At 47.6% G+C, this 16,800-nt stretch overlaps 1 protein-coding gene and 2 long non-coding RNA genes across 4 annotated transcripts in view; 2 read left to right on the plus strand and 1 right to left on the minus strand.

The window, feature by feature from the left end:
• Positions 1 to 16,800, plus strand: part of megf6b (multiple EGF-like-domains 6b) — a 35,310-nt gene that overhangs the window by 16,207 nt on the left and 2,303 nt on the right. Inside the window, 29 exon segments of the mRNA XM_057031622.1 lie at positions 3,234 to 3,356; positions 7,953 to 8,075; positions 9,089 to 9,214; positions 9,687 to 9,809; positions 9,924 to 10,046; positions 10,141 to 10,278; positions 10,544 to 10,666; positions 10,815 to 10,937; positions 11,151 to 11,321; positions 11,706 to 11,837; positions 11,913 to 11,924; positions 11,927 to 12,040; positions 12,130 to 12,258; positions 12,451 to 12,585; positions 12,658 to 12,792; positions 12,883 to 13,008; positions 13,110 to 13,241; positions 13,431 to 13,559; positions 13,657 to 13,788; positions 14,059 to 14,187; positions 14,284 to 14,412; positions 14,557 to 14,685; positions 14,779 to 14,907; positions 15,285 to 15,413; positions 15,497 to 15,625; positions 15,993 to 16,121; positions 16,220 to 16,351; positions 16,427 to 16,555; positions 16,635 to 16,763. Of these exon segments, the coding sequence (XP_056887602.1) occupies positions 3,234 to 3,356; positions 7,953 to 8,075; positions 9,089 to 9,214; positions 9,687 to 9,809; positions 9,924 to 10,046; positions 10,141 to 10,278; positions 10,544 to 10,666; positions 10,815 to 10,937; positions 11,151 to 11,321; positions 11,706 to 11,837; positions 11,913 to 11,924; positions 11,927 to 12,040; positions 12,130 to 12,258; positions 12,451 to 12,585; positions 12,658 to 12,792; positions 12,883 to 13,008; positions 13,110 to 13,241; positions 13,431 to 13,559; positions 13,657 to 13,788; positions 14,059 to 14,187; positions 14,284 to 14,412; positions 14,557 to 14,685; positions 14,779 to 14,907; positions 15,285 to 15,413; positions 15,497 to 15,625; positions 15,993 to 16,121; positions 16,220 to 16,351; positions 16,427 to 16,555; positions 16,635 to 16,763 (3,642 nt within the window).
• On the plus strand, positions 1,635 to 2,536 carry LOC130524997 (uncharacterized). Its single transcript, XR_008950303.1, has 3 exons — positions 1,635 to 1,718; positions 2,004 to 2,126; positions 2,220 to 2,536. It is a non-coding gene; the product is annotated as an uncharacterized LOC130524997 (long non-coding RNA).
• Positions 3,267 to 11,485, minus strand: LOC130524998 (uncharacterized). 2 transcript variants are annotated; one of them, XR_008950305.1, is made up of 3 exons: positions 11,132 to 11,485; positions 9,623 to 9,781; positions 3,267 to 3,404 (listed from the first exon to the last, which is right to left on the minus strand). It is a non-coding gene; the product is annotated as an uncharacterized LOC130524998 (long non-coding RNA). The 2 variants fall into 2 exon arrangements; XR_008950304.1 differs by lacking the exon at positions 11,132 to 11,485 and adding an exon at positions 9,889 to 10,084.

The following is a 16,800-nucleotide window of genomic DNA, read 5'->3' on the forward strand; positions in this document are numbered from 1 at the left end:
GCTTGTTGTCAGTATGAGAAACGGTTTGTGGGTTTGGTTTCAGGAAGGCCACGCTGGGTCTGAGCGACAGCGCCGCTTCGCCACTCAGCTGGCCACAATTGCAGGGAAGCGGGAAGAGAGTTGTTCCCTAAATATGCAATCAGGATGGATCAAACGGGATGAAAGCGTTGGAAGTGGCTGCATGTTTCGTGCAGCACGCATAGTTTCCTGGAGCCGTCAGCGCGGTGAACCGGGGCAGACGATGTTTTCCCAGAGCGGGCACTTTGACAAGTAAAATGTGGTGTTCCCTGACTCTCAGTTATTGTATTGTGGCAGCTGTGTTCTCTCAAGATGTAGGATGATATAGCATCCGATAAACAGCAGGGGGCATTGTTGAATTTGATGTTCTGCCTTTGGAGATAGAAATAAAAAATTGGTATAAAACAAATGTAACCTGCTAACTGTTGCTGATCAGTATAAAGCGTGATGTGCATGTGGTGCAGAAGTGCTCGTTGAGATTAAAATACATAATAATCACAATATATCTTACAACTTTGTACCCCAGAGGACAGAGTTGTGACTCTAAAATGTAAATGACTATATTTCCATCAGCTACATGTAGTAAAGTGCTTTTCCAGTCCCCTGCACTGGAGGTCAAAGATTACTTTTCTGTGAAGGAATTTGATGTAAATCATCAGTTCCAGTTCAGGAATGGGCAGATGTCATTAACCATCGCGCCGCCACGTTTTGATGTGTGTCACGGAGAGACAAACCCTCTGCCCGATCGCTCAGACTCTGCCAGGTGTCTTCTTCATAGCACCTGTAAAAGAAAGCATCTGCGAGGATGGTGGAGATAGAAAGTGGCGTCTCCGATCGCTAATGTGTGCTACAGTTTTCTGGCCCATGACCTCCGGAGATGATATCTGGGGTCCAGGGTGGGGAAGCCAGCGGTCTTTATCAGAGGAAATCACACAAAACACATGAGGTGGTGTTCTTCAGCACAACTTAGAGAAACCCAGTTTATTTACTTTTATTCTTTACTTGATTGGCTTGGCAACAGCTGTATGTGGGATTTTAAAGACCATTAATTACAACCCATGATACACTTTACTGTAGTTACAACAAGCTCTTGATCAGAACTACAGGTCCAGTACTGTCCAGCATTGAGGAGTTCTTTCCTTCTCATGAAAACTTGCTTCATTTGAGTTTGAATGTTTTTCTTGTTTCAGCTGAAAATGTTCAATTTTTGCTTGAATGAGTCCAGCTGTTGGGCTAAATTAGCGCGCTAACGCACCTCTCCATTGACCTAAAGGGCTGAACCTGTGTTTGAAGTTTCATCACATCGCAGCTGCTGGTTCTTCACCTATTTTCAGTCAGTATCTTGTGACACAAAGGCCTGTATCAACTGTCTGAACATCCGCTACATGCTGAGGGGTCCCTGAGGTTCTCCCTGCATGTGTTCCACCCTGACCTTTTAACTCTGACCCGAGGTGGAGACGAGTCTGCAGACGCCTCTGTTTTCAGAAACAAGGATCTGATCAAGACAGGCAGCTGTCTGATAGGCTCGGGTCTGGGTCCCCTCTTCATCAGACCACAGGCTCCTTGCTGATGAAGAGGGGATCTTCAAACATTTTGTTGTTTGCAGTTGTTTTGCTCTTTTCAGTTGCACACTCAGCTGGACGTGTGCCGTTAGTGTCGGATTGATGTACGGCTGCAACGTACCCTGGAGGCAGGTGAAGGTAGAGCCGCAGTTAAACCTCAGACCTGTACCTGTCTGAGTTTTCCACGTAGAGCGAACTATCTACTTTTATGGTTTGGTTTCTGTTTGAGTTGAGTTTGTGATGTAACTGACTATTGTAGTTTGAGGGGATTTATTTGAAGCGGCTAGCAAAGCCAAACAAAAAGACAAATTTTGCTGTGTCGAAACCCTTTAATTCCTCACAAACAACTGTTATTGCCGCTCCTCTACATTCTTGTCTTCCTGACCTGCACCAGATCAACATTCCTGTTTTCTTACTGGGCAGAAAGTGGGAGAGTGACAAGCATGACACTGACCCTGAGCAGCTCCGGCTTCCACGCAGGTGTGGGCCCTCGGGGGTGGATGCAGGCCGAGAGAGCACAAACACCCAGCGTGTTCCTCACTTCTGGTTGCTATTTCTGACCAGTTGTCATGAATCAGACTATTGTTGGCTTGTTTGTTGCATATTTTTCTTTAAACACATTCTTTTTGCTTTTATAAGTTTCAGCAACTGTGCCAAAGGCAGTCAGCCGTTCTGACCCGAGGACCCAGACTCATGGAACCAATCTGTTGTGAGGCCTGAACAAAATAAAAAACACATCTCAGCACAAAGATATTATATGGATTTTTTTAAAAAAAAATCTCAGCTAGTAAGAAGTACCAGTAATGTTTTACTTGAATGTGTGATTTTTTTTTTATCATTGTGGCCATTTCCATGTGTTACAACCTGAATCGAAGCCATTTATTGCTGTTTTAATGATGCAATGGGCAGAGTTTTGCTTGAGGATGAAAAAAATGTTCCATAAAGCCGTTTTCTTTCAATTTCAACCTTCCTTTGTGCACCGACACTCTGCTTTTGTGGACACGGAGTTGTTTTACAGGCAGGCGGGTGTTAAATGAGTTCTTCCTCCCTATTTTCTTCAGCAGCCCTTCTACCAACAAACTAAAGACCACACAGAGTTAGACAACACAGTGTAAACGTGAGCTCCCAGAGAAACACATACAAAAAAACTGCCAGCAACAAATCCATATCCTGAAACTGCAGCACGGAGCAGAAGAGTCCATTTCTACCATCATGCTTAAACATTATGCAGGAGCTCCGCCACACAAATGTGATGAGCTGTCAGCACCTGCATCAGCCCACAGCCATTATACGGAGTTTGGAAACAGGAGAGAAAGATTTAATCTGGTCTGGCCGATGATGGCTTCAGCAGGATGTGAGGCTGAAGGAACTGAAATAAAAGGTGGTTTTGTGAAAAATGAAGCAGAATCCTGCTTCCTAGGGGGAGGTGGTGTGATGTTGATGATTTGGAATACACTTAGTTTATTTTTAAGCTTTCTTAAAGTCTGAAATAAGGAGGGTAAAAATAAGCAAAGTCTCCTGCAATTATGCTTTAGATCACCTTTAATTACCGTAGAAACAGATTCAGTGACATGAAGATGACGGTGTCCAAAACAGAACGCTGGGCTGTTTTTTTATTTTTATTTTAACGGATTGCACCTTCTTTGCCCTCAGATGTGAATGAATGCGAGGAGACGAACGGGGGGTGTGAGGCTCTCTGCTGTAACACCATTGGAAGCTTCTACTGCAGGTGTCCTCCTGGACTCAAGCTGAGCGAAGATGGGAAAACCTGCCAGGGTGAGTCTTCCGTTGTTGCTTAGATTTTCCCGGCAGTCTCTTTCATTCCTGTGAGACACAGCAAAAGAATGTCTTCAACTTTTTCAGACAAGCTGCCTTGACTTTCGCTGCTAGCGGGTCAAAGGTCAAGGTCATTCTGCCCTATTAAACTCAGTTTTCAGTCATGGCTCCAGAAATCCTGCCTTGCTCACGGTACACGTCCCACATGGCTCTCAACAGGATACATCTAAGTATTGACATGTAACCGCCACAAGGATCACTGTGCAATAAAGTTTTATGTATTTAACAACTAACACTGGGAGCCCAGAACTGAAGGACACTGATCTGGTCCACAGATGGCGAAGATCTTTGCTGATGTGAACTGAAGCGTTCATACATTTATTATTTATTATATATTTATCATGCATTTACAAATGTGAAGCCGCTTGACCGACACGTGAAAGTGTGCAACTGGTACCGTGGCGTTGTGTGTTTGTGTTCATGTCTGGCGGGTCAGCATCAACCGGTTTTAAATAAAGTGACTTGTGTTTCGCTGAAGGTTGATTCAGTGACTGGATTCTGCCGACAGCAAACATCAAACAGATCTCATTTAAATCCACTGGCAGAACCGCTCCTGGCTCAGATTATCTGTATAAAAAAAAAAAAAAAAAAAAGCTCCATGATGAAACAGCACAAAACTGAGCTTTTTCCTCCATTTACTTTGTCAGAGTTTGATGTCGCTGGTTGGAAGGCGTCCGCCACGGCTCCGTTTGATCAATAACCATTCCTGTGTGCTGCAGCCAAGCCCGGAGAGAAGATGCTTCAGCTCCTCTGCAGTTCGGCCGGGGGAGCAGGGAGCAGTCGGAGACCAGCTCCTGTCACGGTTGTGAGGAGAGCTGATGGGAAAGTTGTCACAGCTGGCATTCATCTCTCCCTCTGCCATACGGCTGTAGGTTGGACGAAAACAGCAGCTCCCAGCTTTAAAGCTGTAATAGCCTTTAATTGGCTGCAGTACTGAGGGAGAATGATGTGCGTGGTTGCGGTTACCACATGTGTGGCAGTCGCTTCTGCCCCGGCGTGAAGATTTATGGGCGCAGATCACAGAAGAGGTCCATTCATTCAGCTGCTGAATAGGTTTCTGGGGGACTGGATCTCTTACAACCACCCGGCTTTTGTTGGGAATCCTGTCGTTTGGCAAAACTCAAGATTCCAATTTAATGAAAAACAGTTGCTGCCAGTAGTTAATACGCCAAAAACCGCTGACACGGAAATCTGATACGGCTCTGTTGAATGGAGTAAAAATAAAATGTTGGCTGAGATGCCGCCTGTTCGATTGAGTAGCTCCTTGTGGTTTTTACATGATCAGTGCTGTTGACTCAAAGCTGTGGAGTCCAGCAGCTTGTGTGGGTTCGACAGTGGCAGGACTGGTCTGTCAGCACCTGTCTGAGGATTGTGGGAGCCCCATCTTTTGAAGCAACTCCACTTTTTGAGCGATCTATTATGTGAGATTATAAATGTATAATCTGGCTCCTGACTGCCATCACCAGCCCTGAGACCTGTGTGGCGACTGGTTCCCTTGTTACTCACATGACACTGGTCGGTTTCTGCAGGTGGGATTGGTTGTCGTTGGAAATGATGGTGAATATTATTGTGCTTTATGGCTGTGTTAATGACTGATCCTGCTCCTGTAGTGTGTGTTCTTGCTCCATATTAGAATTTCAACAGACCATCTTGGGGTTAAAACACGGTCAGAAGGTTGAGGTTAGAATTGGGTTCATGTTGGGGGCAGGCTGGTTGGGCTTAGGGTTGGGAGCTGGGTAATGTTTTATGTATATGAAAGTCCTCACAAAGACAGTAGTACAAGGATGTGGGTATCTGTGTGAGTGAGAAAGAGAGAGAGAGAGAGAGAGAGAGAGAGAGAGAGAGAGAGAGGGGAAAGAGGACCTTTTAGTAAATATTTCTACTTTTGGTGAATGGGAGGGTGAAGGACACGGAGGGATGGAGGGAGGAGAGATGGATCAGGAGTGAATAAGTTAAAGCTGCACCGATGTCAGAGCAGGATTCAGCACCTGGAAACTGCTCACTCTTTTTTAAGGACAAATACTCAGCAAATACAAAGTCTGAGTTAATTAGTCTGCTGCTGACATTTTCCAGCGTTGCGTTCCCCATCCAGCCATGATTTTCTCTCCAGTTTACTGGGTTTTCTTGTTGGTGATGGCATCTGTTACCTCCGCGGCAAACTATCAGTACAGTTACTATAGAAGGATTTGCTACAGACCTCACTGTTACCATGGATACCGAGGCCACCACATTGGCTACCTGGCACCAGGTAAGTCATGAAATCATACTCAGCCATGTTTATCCTGCCTCATTGCTGACAGAGCAGCTAAACAGGCTGACGAGGCGTCTGCTGTCCTGATCTGACACTGCACAGATTGTTTGGCTCCCATCAGAGAGGGCGCTTGGCCTTTATCAATAAGGATTACACTCTAAAAACATGAGTCATCAGACATAAACAGTCTAAACAGATAAACTGACAGATTGTGCTAATTTCAAGTCTTTTATTTGCAGTGGATCTTGTGCTGGGATGTATTTCATATCTATTAATCCATTAAACCTCTGATCTGTTGGCCTTGGAGACTCAGAATCATTCTATTCAGTTCATAAATAAATCATCTCTCTGGAATTGGCCCAGACCAGTATTCCAGCAGGACGGTGCTGCGCGGCGGTCGGAGGATTAATGCATCTCCTGTAAGAGCCAGCCACTGTTCAGGCTTTGGCTTGGAGCTCAGAGGGGATCGTGTTCTGGAGTCTGCAGCTGATACGACAGCAGCTCAACGCCAACACACACCAACATCCTTTTCCCCCTTTTCCTTTTACGAGGAACCAAACCAGAACCTACGGAAAGGGTGGAAAATATGGAAAGACGGCTGCTGCCAGATTTCCCGGACGGTTGAAGTTTGGCCTCCAGGAGCTGTTTCCTGCTTCGAATACTGTTAAAAAAAAATGCTATTATTTTTATTTAATTCTCATTCAGCTGAGACTTGTGTGCTGGTACGATTCTCCTTCTACAGAACGTTAGTTTGAGGCACCAAAGCAGCAGCATGATGGTGAACATGTGTGAGTGCTTATAAGCTGAAGAGATAATTGTTCCCAAAACCACCCATACTATATATATATTATATTATATTATATTATATTATATTATTATATTATATATATTATATTATATTATATTATATTATATTATATTATATTATATTATATTATATTATGCTGCTCTAGGACTTCTGCTTCCATCAGAAAAGACTTACTTTCTTTCTTTTACATCAGCTTTCAGGTTTGTTGGAAAAACTGTTTTCTCTCATCTGGAGAACAAAAGTTGTAGCTTGGGGCTTAAGTTGTCACATATTTTACCTTTACCAAATAGTTGCCACATTACTCATTATTTGACCATAATAGTTTTCGTGTTTATTTCCCGTTAAGCTCATTATTTAGTTAGCGTTTTCTCTAAAAATGGTTAAGTACCGATTGTGAAACCCGGTGGATCCTGCAGAGTTTCTGTTTTTTAATCAAGACATTTAGTTTTCACTGTGCAGGAGAAAAGACCCCAAACGCCTCATGTGAAGCAGCAGACAAAGGCGACAGTAAACCGTGTTTATGTGACGGTTATTTCTCCCAGACTGGAGTTTATTTACACTCCACTGCGTGCTTCTTTGCCGCTTCAGTCCCAAAGATGATCTGCCACCCTAAAAATGTGAAATCAATCCTTCATCGGTAAAATCCCTGAAGTTGTTGACAAAGTCATAGAATCTTTGCAATCTTTGTGTGAATCTTTGAAACAGTATCTGCAGAAAACCGCTGCCTGAAGTCAAAACTGTGCCGAGCGGCTCCTCTCACTGTCAGAGGAGAAGACTGATAGTCTTTTATGATGCGTTGGCCGCTCTCTCAGGCCTGTTGCAGCACCCTCGCTCTCACCGTCGTCACCTTGTTGCCATGGTTGCTTCAGCCACACCGTCATTAACCACTCTCGGTTAATGTTAACAAAACTTCCTGGACTTTTCCACTTGGTGTCTCAGTTTTCCTTCGGACCCAAACAAAGCTGAGCTGCTTAAATCTGATGGTGTAGAACTCCAATCACAGCTGCCAGTCCCATCAGAATGTGCTTTTTTAAATTTGGAATCCGGTCACATGCGAGGCCGCTCTTCTTTCCCTCGCTGTCACTTTCCCAGACGTAGAACCTCCTCCTGTTTATTTGTGATCTGAACGCGCCGCTGAAAAGAATGTGTATGTTCTGCATCCTCTAATCTGGATTTCCATGGATCAGCTCCTCCCAAAGGACCCGAGAAGTGAAGGAATTTAAATTGGGTTTTAAATGTTCAGTAGTTGTTACCACATGGGGAATTTGTTTGATTTGCGGTCCCCTTATGGAACACTTTTCCTTCTCATCCATCACGTCCTTTATCCTAGAACCTGCATTTAAAACCTCTCTCAGTTCAGAATCAGCAGCTCTAATAGGCTTTTTTGTTCCCGTAATGGAGGAATTTGGGCAAATTGCGCTCATTTATCTCCCATCTGTCTCCTTCTGTCTGTCTCTGTTCCTGTCTCTGCCTGCAGATATTGATGAGTGCCAGGTCCACAATGGAGGCTGCCAGCACAGATGTATTAACACCAGGGGATCCTACTACTGCGAATGCCACCCAGGATCTCGTTTGCACGTGGACGGGCGCACCTGCCTCGGTGAGGAGGTTATTGTTGGGGTGTGTGCATGTGGCTCTCTGACAGGGTGTCAGTGTAATTCCTGAGAAATTTGATTGATATCTTCTGGATTCTATGTGGTTCTGACAATAGTTGGCCCATTCAGTAAAACCAACGGAAACCTCACAGCTTGATCTTGAATGTTCTCCCAGCAGCATTGACCTCGTGGCGTTTCCATGGACCCCAACAAGAGTGTGATTTCATTGTCACATCAGGGAAATGTGAGCAGGATTGCTCAAAAACAGAACAGAGATTATAAACCTGGCCCTGGTCCCTGCAGTCAGGAATGCAGACAGCCTGTTCCGTCATTTAGAGACAATCAATGTCTCTCCTGGCTCTCCTCGGAGCATTGCTTCATCGGATGGAGCAGTCTCGTCCCTGCTGTCCCCGGGAGCCTGTGACATATCTCGCTAAAGAAATGTACAATTGCGGAGCTAATTTGGAGTCCACATCTGGAGCGAGTTCCCCGTTAGGGCTGCATACCCGACTGCCGATAATCACGCTGCCCGAGGCCGACTAGAAGAATCTGGAATCATCCCAGAAGGAGCCGAGCGAAGGTCCTCAGATCGATCCAGCTTGAGGTCAGGTGTATCTCACAAACTTGGCGTGTTTCTTAACAATTTGGAGCTGGAAAAGCAGCCTGCGGTTTGACGCGCCCTTATGATGGATGGGTGTTGAAAAGAATCTCTAAGAAGGGCCGTTTGGGTCCGAGCCGGTTGTTTCATCTGAGGCTCGGCGTCCAGGACGTCTGCTCAAGAGGACGAAGACAGACGGCAGGAGATGATTGAGGAAAACAGCGGCTCAGAGCTCCTGACAGTTAGATCTCTGATTTTTGACCTTTTGATGGAGGGGTCACGTGGCCGTCTGCGGTGTTCTTCTGTACCCGTCACGCTTTATGGTCCCTGACACATGATTTCCTCTTCTGTCTCTGTCTTCAGCTTTCCGTCTGACCTTCAGCCGTGCCATAATTTGCCTCCTCTCTTCCCCTCCTGCAGCTGTCCATTCCTGCGCCATCAGCAACGGAGGGTGCGAGCACTACTGCGTGCAGCAATCTTCCGCTCATTTCCGCTGTCGCTGCAAACCCAATTACGTGCTGGCGGAGGACGGGAAGCATTGCACCCGTGAGTGTCTGACTTCTTATTTGAAGCAAAACTAAATAGCTCAGCTGAGGCAGAAGGAAAACACGGATGACGAGCGCTCATAAAACCACCAGACAATAAAAAAAATATTTTGCCTCATACCATTAAAGCTATATCACAGGATGTCTGCGCTGGTGGAATGTGTTTTCATTCATTTTTGGTAATGAGCGTTTCACCGTCTTTCCTTCACTTAATCGGTCCCATCTCCGTGACCGAGCGGTTGCACCGGATTGCCTCTTATTTTGTAATTGTTGGCTGCGAACAGCTTCCTTTAATTTTGGCAGAACTGAAGGTTCTCATCAGCGATGCCAGACAGGCTTAAACAAGTCAAACACATGCAGAACCATGCAGGGAACGACAGAAGGATGCAAACGGGTGGAAACTCCTCACCAGCTGCGCATCAGGGCCGCTGACCCCTGCGAGCTCACGGTAACGGGTTTCTTTTCGGGTGCAGTGCCGGATCCCTGCGCGGTTCAGAACGGAGGCTGCATGCACGAGTGCCGGCTGGACGGGACCAGGCCTCGCTGTGACTGTAGAGACGGCTTCATTCTGGCAGAAGACAGAAAAACCTGTCAAGGTAGATTGACAGACTGGTGGCATCATTTCACAACGACGTGCGTCTCATGACATTAACGCGTGACGCAGCCCTTCTTTACCGTGATGACATCCTTCTCTCTTGTGTTTGTCGCAGACGTTGACGAGTGCCAGACAGAAACCAGCAACTGCGCTCACGGTTGCCACAACACGCTGGGATCTTACGTCTGCGTGTGCAACGCAGCCTACGAGTTGGGATCTGACGGGAAACAGTGCTACAGTGTGTTCCGTGTCCAAAAATGACTTTTATCACACCTCACGTTCACTGGCAGCAGATGTTTATTTTAATTTAACGTTGTCTCGTGTTCTGACAGGAATCGAGATGGAGATCGTGAACAGCTGTGAGAGCAACAACGGCGGCTGTTCGCACCACTGCCAGCATTCAACCGGTGGACCCGTTTGCACCTGTAACCACGGTTACAGGTTGGATGATGATCTCAAAACCTGTATTGGTAAGGTGTTGCAACAAGAAGCCTTTATTCCATTAGTCAGGGTTTTGTAAATGTGTAAATGATGATGATTTATTAGAAATGACCCAATAGCTTCAACAAACACTGATGTCAACAAGCCAAATGTTTCATAGGAAACACTTCAGGTTCTGTCTTCTGGTTCTAATTTTAGCCCTAATGAACCTTTGCAGCTTCACGTGACCTCATTATGTGAGCGTTACGCTGCTGGTTGGGGTAGTTTCAGCGTTGTGGTTCTTGTACTTGGCAGACGTGGACGAGTGTGGAGAGCAGAGCTCCTGCTGTGAGCAGGATTGCACCAACTACCCCGGAGGCTACGAGTGTTACTGCTCGGCAGGATACAGGCTCAGCTCAGACGGGTGTAGCTGCAACGGTACGTTAAGTCCTCAGACGACACAGTGACTGAAGACTTTTGTCTTGGTTCGATTCGGAAGGCCTCGTCACAGAACACGCGGGCGGCTGCTTTTGGTTTGACGGTGGGAGAGTTGCAGTTCTGAGCGCACTCTTGCGTCTGTGTTCAGATGTAGACGAGTGTCTGGCTGTGAACGGCGGCTGCGAGCACACGTGCCAGAACAGCGCCGGCTCCTTTCAGTGTTTTTGCCGCCGGGGATTCCGCCTGGACGAGGACCGCCAGTCCTGCATCCGTGAGTACTGGCAGTCACGTTAAGCAGAGCAGACATGAGACAATCGCACCAGACGCACGCTGCCGAAAATGCAATAAGAGGTTTAGCCTGTTAGCAACAGAGCGCTGGAACTTTGGAGTAAAGCAAACCTTTATTAAAGATGATGTGCAGAGAGAGTTTATACATGACGCGGGCTTCTCTGATGTGTGTCTCACCGTGAATGTTCCTCCGCAGCATTAGAAGATGTGTTTGAAGCCCTGTCCAGCGGAGGCGCCACTGAGTTTCCTCTCGGTCAACCCCAGCTCACACTGATTCAAGATTACAGCCTGCCTCTGGAGCGCTACGACGACTATGAAGACGACGAGGGCGAGCTGAGGGCTGAGAGTAACCTGGCAGAGAAATTTGGTGAGCCCGCCTCCCTCCCGCTGTCGCCGCAGTGTTGCCCGCTCGTTATCATGAACAGGAAGCTGTATCTGATTACCAGACTCTGACTTCTGAGGGGGCCAAACTGTCAGAGACTCATTTACTGCAGGCGGAAAACACCCACAAACGTCAGGGATTAATTACTGCTGTATGTACTGTAACGCCGCTGCTCCAGGAATGCTGAGGCTCATGTGTCCTGGCAGCTAACTGGAGCCTGAAACAGGAAGTTAGATGATTATTTTCCTCCAGAGCAAGTTTTCCATCTTTCTTGACCTTTGTTGCCACAGTACCCATTGATTCCCTAATAGCCATAAATTTGCCGTAATGGGGTTTTTAGTGTCTCACTCACCGCTGTGTCGTCTCCAGTGTGTTTGGATGACACTTTTGGCAACGACTGCAGTCTAACCTGTGATGACTGTACGAACGGGGGAAAATGTAATCAGTGGAAAACTGGCTGCGACTGCCCCGATGGGTGGATTGGCCTCATCTGCAACCAGAGTGAGACACACAGGAACACACACGTATGTCATTGTTATTAGCAGTGATGGGACTGTTTGGTTTTCAATCTCCCAGCATGTCCTGAGGGATTTTTGGTCAAAACTGCTCCTTCCCTTCTAAATGTAAAAATGGTGCGAGCTGCGACCCCGTCTCTGGGAGCTGCCGCTGTCCACCAGGGGTCAGCGGAGAGTTTTGCCAGGATGGTGAGCGGCTTCTTTATTTGTCCCTGCACATTGTTGTTCTTTTTAATGGTGTCATCATAATATCTTGTTGATTTGTCTCCTGCGTGCAGGCTGTCCAAAGGGTTTTTTTGGGAAAATGTGCAATAAAAAATGCAACTGCGCCAATAATGGGCGCTGCCACCGGACCTATGGAGCCTGTCTGTGTGACCCTGGACTCTACGGACGCTTCTGCCACCTCCGTGAGTCTCTCTACTGTACCTGACCAGCTCTTATAGAAAGACTAGATCATAAGATCTGGAACAGAAGGACTCTAAATGTTCCTAGCAGCCACAGGCAGTAAATCTAGCCTGTAAATACTTCGCACTAACTTCACAGCTCTTGTCTTTTCTGTTGTTAACCACCATTGGTCTGCATGTTGTTCTCACCAACAGCGTGTCCTAAGTGGGCTTTTGGTCCAGGCTGCTCTGAGGAGTGTCGGTGTGTCCAGCAGAACGCGTTAGAATGTCACCGCCGCCACGGAACCTGTGTCTGTAAACCAGGCTACAGGGGCAGCACATGCAAAGACGGTGAGCAGCCTGTCAGATTCCTCAGCTCCTCACAGGAAGCAAAGGTCAAACAACTTCCCGCTCTGTCTGTAGAATGTGACCCCGGTAGTTTCGGACACGACTGTGTAAGCAGGTGTACGTGTCCCCCTGGGGTGTCGTGTCACCATGTGACCGGAGAGTGCCAGCGTAAATGTCCTCCGGGTCGTCACGGCGGGAACTGTGACCAGGGTACGGGAGCCTACAGAGGTCACACTGCTTAAACGCCGTCTGGCTCAGCTGCTTTTAGATTTTGTTCATTTTGATCTCCCCTGTGAACAGAGTGTCCAGAGGGAAAGTTTGGAGCAGGCTGTGCACATTCTTGTAACTGCAGCGGCGCCGTGTGTGACCCAGTGACGGGTCAATGTAAATGTCCCGCTGGGACATCAGGAAAGCACTGTGAGGACCGTGAGTGCTCGTATTATATATATTTAACTACATATGTTTGTATTCCTTTGCTATAGTTTGTCCTCTGTGACAAAGATCCTCTGTGAACATTTTTTTCTCAGTGTGTCCCGAAGGGTTCTGGGGTCCCGGCTGCTCACAAACCTGCCCAGTCTGTGAGAACGGAGGTGTCTGTGATAAACATAACGGGTCTTGCCTCTGTCCTCCGGGGTTCATGGGAAGATTGTGTCAGAACTGTAAGTATCAGCACTGTGCACTGCTTGGTTTCCGTAGTAACGTGTTAAACAGTGATCCCGCTGCAGAAGATGGCGGTGCAGTGATTCCTTGAAATTATTCAGTGCTGCTTTTGGATGCGAACCAATGCAACACGTCCCCCAGAATACCAGTTTCCTAAAACCGGCATCTGGTTTTCTTTCCTCCTGCAGCGTGTCCGAGCGGACGATTCGGTCAAGGATGTCAAATGAAGTGTATCTGCGAGAACAATGCTCGCTGTGACGGGGTGAGCGGGCGGTGTACCTGCGCTGCCGGCTGGACCGGACACCACTGCAGGAAAGGTAACAGTGCAGCGCCGGCGTCGTCACGGCGGCAGGATTCAGTTGCAGATGCGTCATTTTCTCTCGGTTTATGTCAAATGTGACGTATCTGCTGCAGCTTGTGATGCAGGTCACTGGGGTCCAGACTGTGCTGAAACATGCGACTGTAGAAACGGAGATGGCAGCTGTGACCCTGTGACCGGCCAGTGCAACTGTGAGGCTGGTTACACTGGGCACCAGTGTCAGCAAAGTATGTCGATAATTGTTGCTCAGTCCTTGTGACATTTGATATTAGATCAGTCTGAAATGTTTTCTTGTAATTTGTTTTATCATGCCTACAAAGAAATATATGAATTTGAAAAACACGATTCATTTATGACTAATTTGCACGGCTGCACATTGTAAAGTGTCATACCTAATGCCACCAACAGGGGGAGCCATAGTAACACAATGCAGCAGATTTAATGTTTTAATCAATCATTTGCGTGTGTGTGTGTGCGTGCATGTGTTATTCCCTCAGAGTGTCCCACAGGTATGTTTGGTCTCGGTTGTCGCCAACGATGTCAGTGTGAAAACAACGCGTTGTGCGACCATGTGAGTGGAGCTTGTACCTGTCAGCAGGGGTGGACAGGGACCTACTGCGAGAAGCGTAAGACAATTACACTCTTTGGAAATCCAAATTCATGTTTATTTTCTAGTCACCGGGTAGATAAATATATATTCAATATGTTTCGACCTGTTTCAGCATGCCCGTGGGGTTTCTACGGCCTGGATTGTCAGGAAAAGTGTTTATGTCTCAATGGCGGCAGCTGCAATCATATCAACGGAGAATGTTCCTGTCCAGCTGGCTGGATCGGACCATTCTGCAACCTGAGTGAGTTACAGCTTCATCACACAAAGCTTCCAAACGATGAGCCACAGATGCCCCCGCAGTGCCACGACCCAGATCACTCATCAGACACTTTTGATCAGCAGAGTTCATGCAGAGGTAATGATATTGTTGCCCCTCTCCTGGCAGCGTGCCCCGCCGGCTCCTATGGGGAAGGATGTAACCAGACCTGCAGCTGCCGTAACGCTGGCATCTGCCACCCGGCCAGTGGACAGTGCGCGTGCGCATCAGGCTGGACCGGACCCAGCTGCACAGAAGGTGGGTGAGAACACAAGAAGCAGCGCACAACAGCCATTTAAGCAGGTGACTGATGGGTGAAAAGATGTGTTTCTCTGCGTTTTTCTCTCCCAGAATGCCCTGCGGGGTTTTATGGCGCAGACTGTCTGCATCGCTGCCTGTGTCAGAACGGAGCATTCTGCAATAAGACCAACGGGGACTGTGTGTGTGCCAGCGGGTGGAGGGGTGCAGCCTGTGAGCTGGGTAAGATGGTGGAGGACCCACAAAAGAAATTTCTAGTGCATTTGAATTCCTGACACTTACACCAGATCATATTCAGGCGGTTCAAAATTAGCAAGCAAACAAAATAAACCTAGTGTTGCTACGGCAACTGCTGACTTGGTAAAACCATTATTTCAAGTCAGAGATAAACTGCTGTTATATGCATTTATTCATCACAATAGTTCTAAAAGTGTAGCTGGAGTTGTGTTACTGGGATCAGCCGGAGGTTAGCTCATCATTAGCATCATTCCTTCAGCCTACAGTCTTTTCATTCTGGATTTTACTGTGTTATCTGCTGGCAGAGGTCTCTCCGGCCTCCCATACCCTCTCATGCCTCCTGCGCCGCTCCTGTTTTGCAGAGTGTGATGTGGGTCGGTTTGGGGAGGAGTGCCTGCAGCAGTGCGACTGTGAAAACAGCGGCCAGTGTGACAGGCGGACCGGACGGTGCAGGTGCAGCGCCGGCTGGATCGGAGAGCGCTGCGAGAGGGGTGAGCGGACGAGAGACACTGTGACATCACAGGAAGTGCAGCAGCGTGCAGTTTTGTCATTGAGATAATCCTCCTGTGCTCAGCTTGTGACCCGGGCCTGTTTGGTTCCGCCTGTGAAGCGAGGTGTCAGTGTGCACGCGGGGCGTCTTGTGACCACGTGACAGGGGAGTGTCGGTGCCCCCCAGGGTGGAGAGGAAAACTTTGTGACAAAGGTAGCCACTTGACCGGTCACACACCTTCAGTGCTTTTTTTTCTTAGCTTGTTTGAGAACAATTAAGTCTTATAAATAAAAAATAAAAAAACAGGATGACTTATTGAAATACAAAAAAAATGACAAACAGAAATGTAGAGAGAATTCACCTTTTTCCTCTTTGGAAAGCCTGAAAACCTAACTTAAATTTGTTTGATAGATCAAATCCTTTTAAAGACATTGGAGCTGATATGTTCAGGCTGTTACAGGTATAGGGCACAAAAAAATTACAACTGGATAAAAAGACTTGACTCACAAAATGTTTAATTTGAAATGACAGAAGAGAGGGATTAGCAGTTCTAAACACATTCTTGCTTTCATCTGTTCAGCATGTTTGCCGGGCAGCTACGGGAAAGACTGCGAGCAGCGCTGCAGCTGTCCTCGGGGAACTTCCTGCCATCACGTCACTGGGGAGTGCGGTTGTCCTCCGGGATTCATGGGAAACGGCTGCGAGCAGAGTGAGCGCCACAGGAACATTCACCTCTGGCTTCACAGCCTTTACAGTCTAAAGTTTAGATGAAGGGCTGTGCTAAGAAACAACATCTTCCTCCGCCAGCTTGTCTTCCAGGTACTTTTGGGCCCAACTGTAACCAGGTCTGTCAGTGCTCTGAGACCAACCAACACTGCCACCCTGTGGCCGGGACGTGTTACTGCGCCCCCGGCTTTCACGGGCCCAGATGTGACAGAAGTACGTCAGATATTTTATTCACGTTAGAAACGTCACAGGATGAAAACTTCGGCTAAACTTGGTGTTTGTCATTAGTTTGTGAAGAAGGACGTTACGGACCGGACTGTGAAAGAGAATGCCAGTGCGATAACGGCGGGAGGTGCGACCCTTCCACCGGGGCGTGCGAATGTCCGGCAGGGTTCATAGGAGCGCGCTGCAACACCAGTGAGTGTGAAACTACCATCAGGTGAAGCACAAACGACAAACAACCAATGCGTGACGTGTCCATGTCGGGGGGTTTCAGCCTGTCCGGCGGGGCGCTTCGGCCCAGACTGCGCTCGGGTGGCAGCGTGTGGAGAAGGAGCCCGGAACGACCCGGTCAGCGGGCGGTGTTTGTGCGGCGCCGGACGCAGGGGCGAGGACTGCGGACACGGTGAGACGCCCCAAAGGCCATTAATGACATCGGGGCC

The sequence above is a fragment of the Takifugu flavidus genome, chromosome 4 (genome assembly GCF_003711565.1).
Source record: "Takifugu flavidus isolate HTHZ2018 chromosome 4, ASM371156v2, whole genome shotgun sequence".
In the NCBI taxonomy this organism is placed as follows: domain Eukaryota; kingdom Metazoa; phylum Chordata; class Actinopteri; order Tetraodontiformes; family Tetraodontidae; genus Takifugu; species Takifugu flavidus.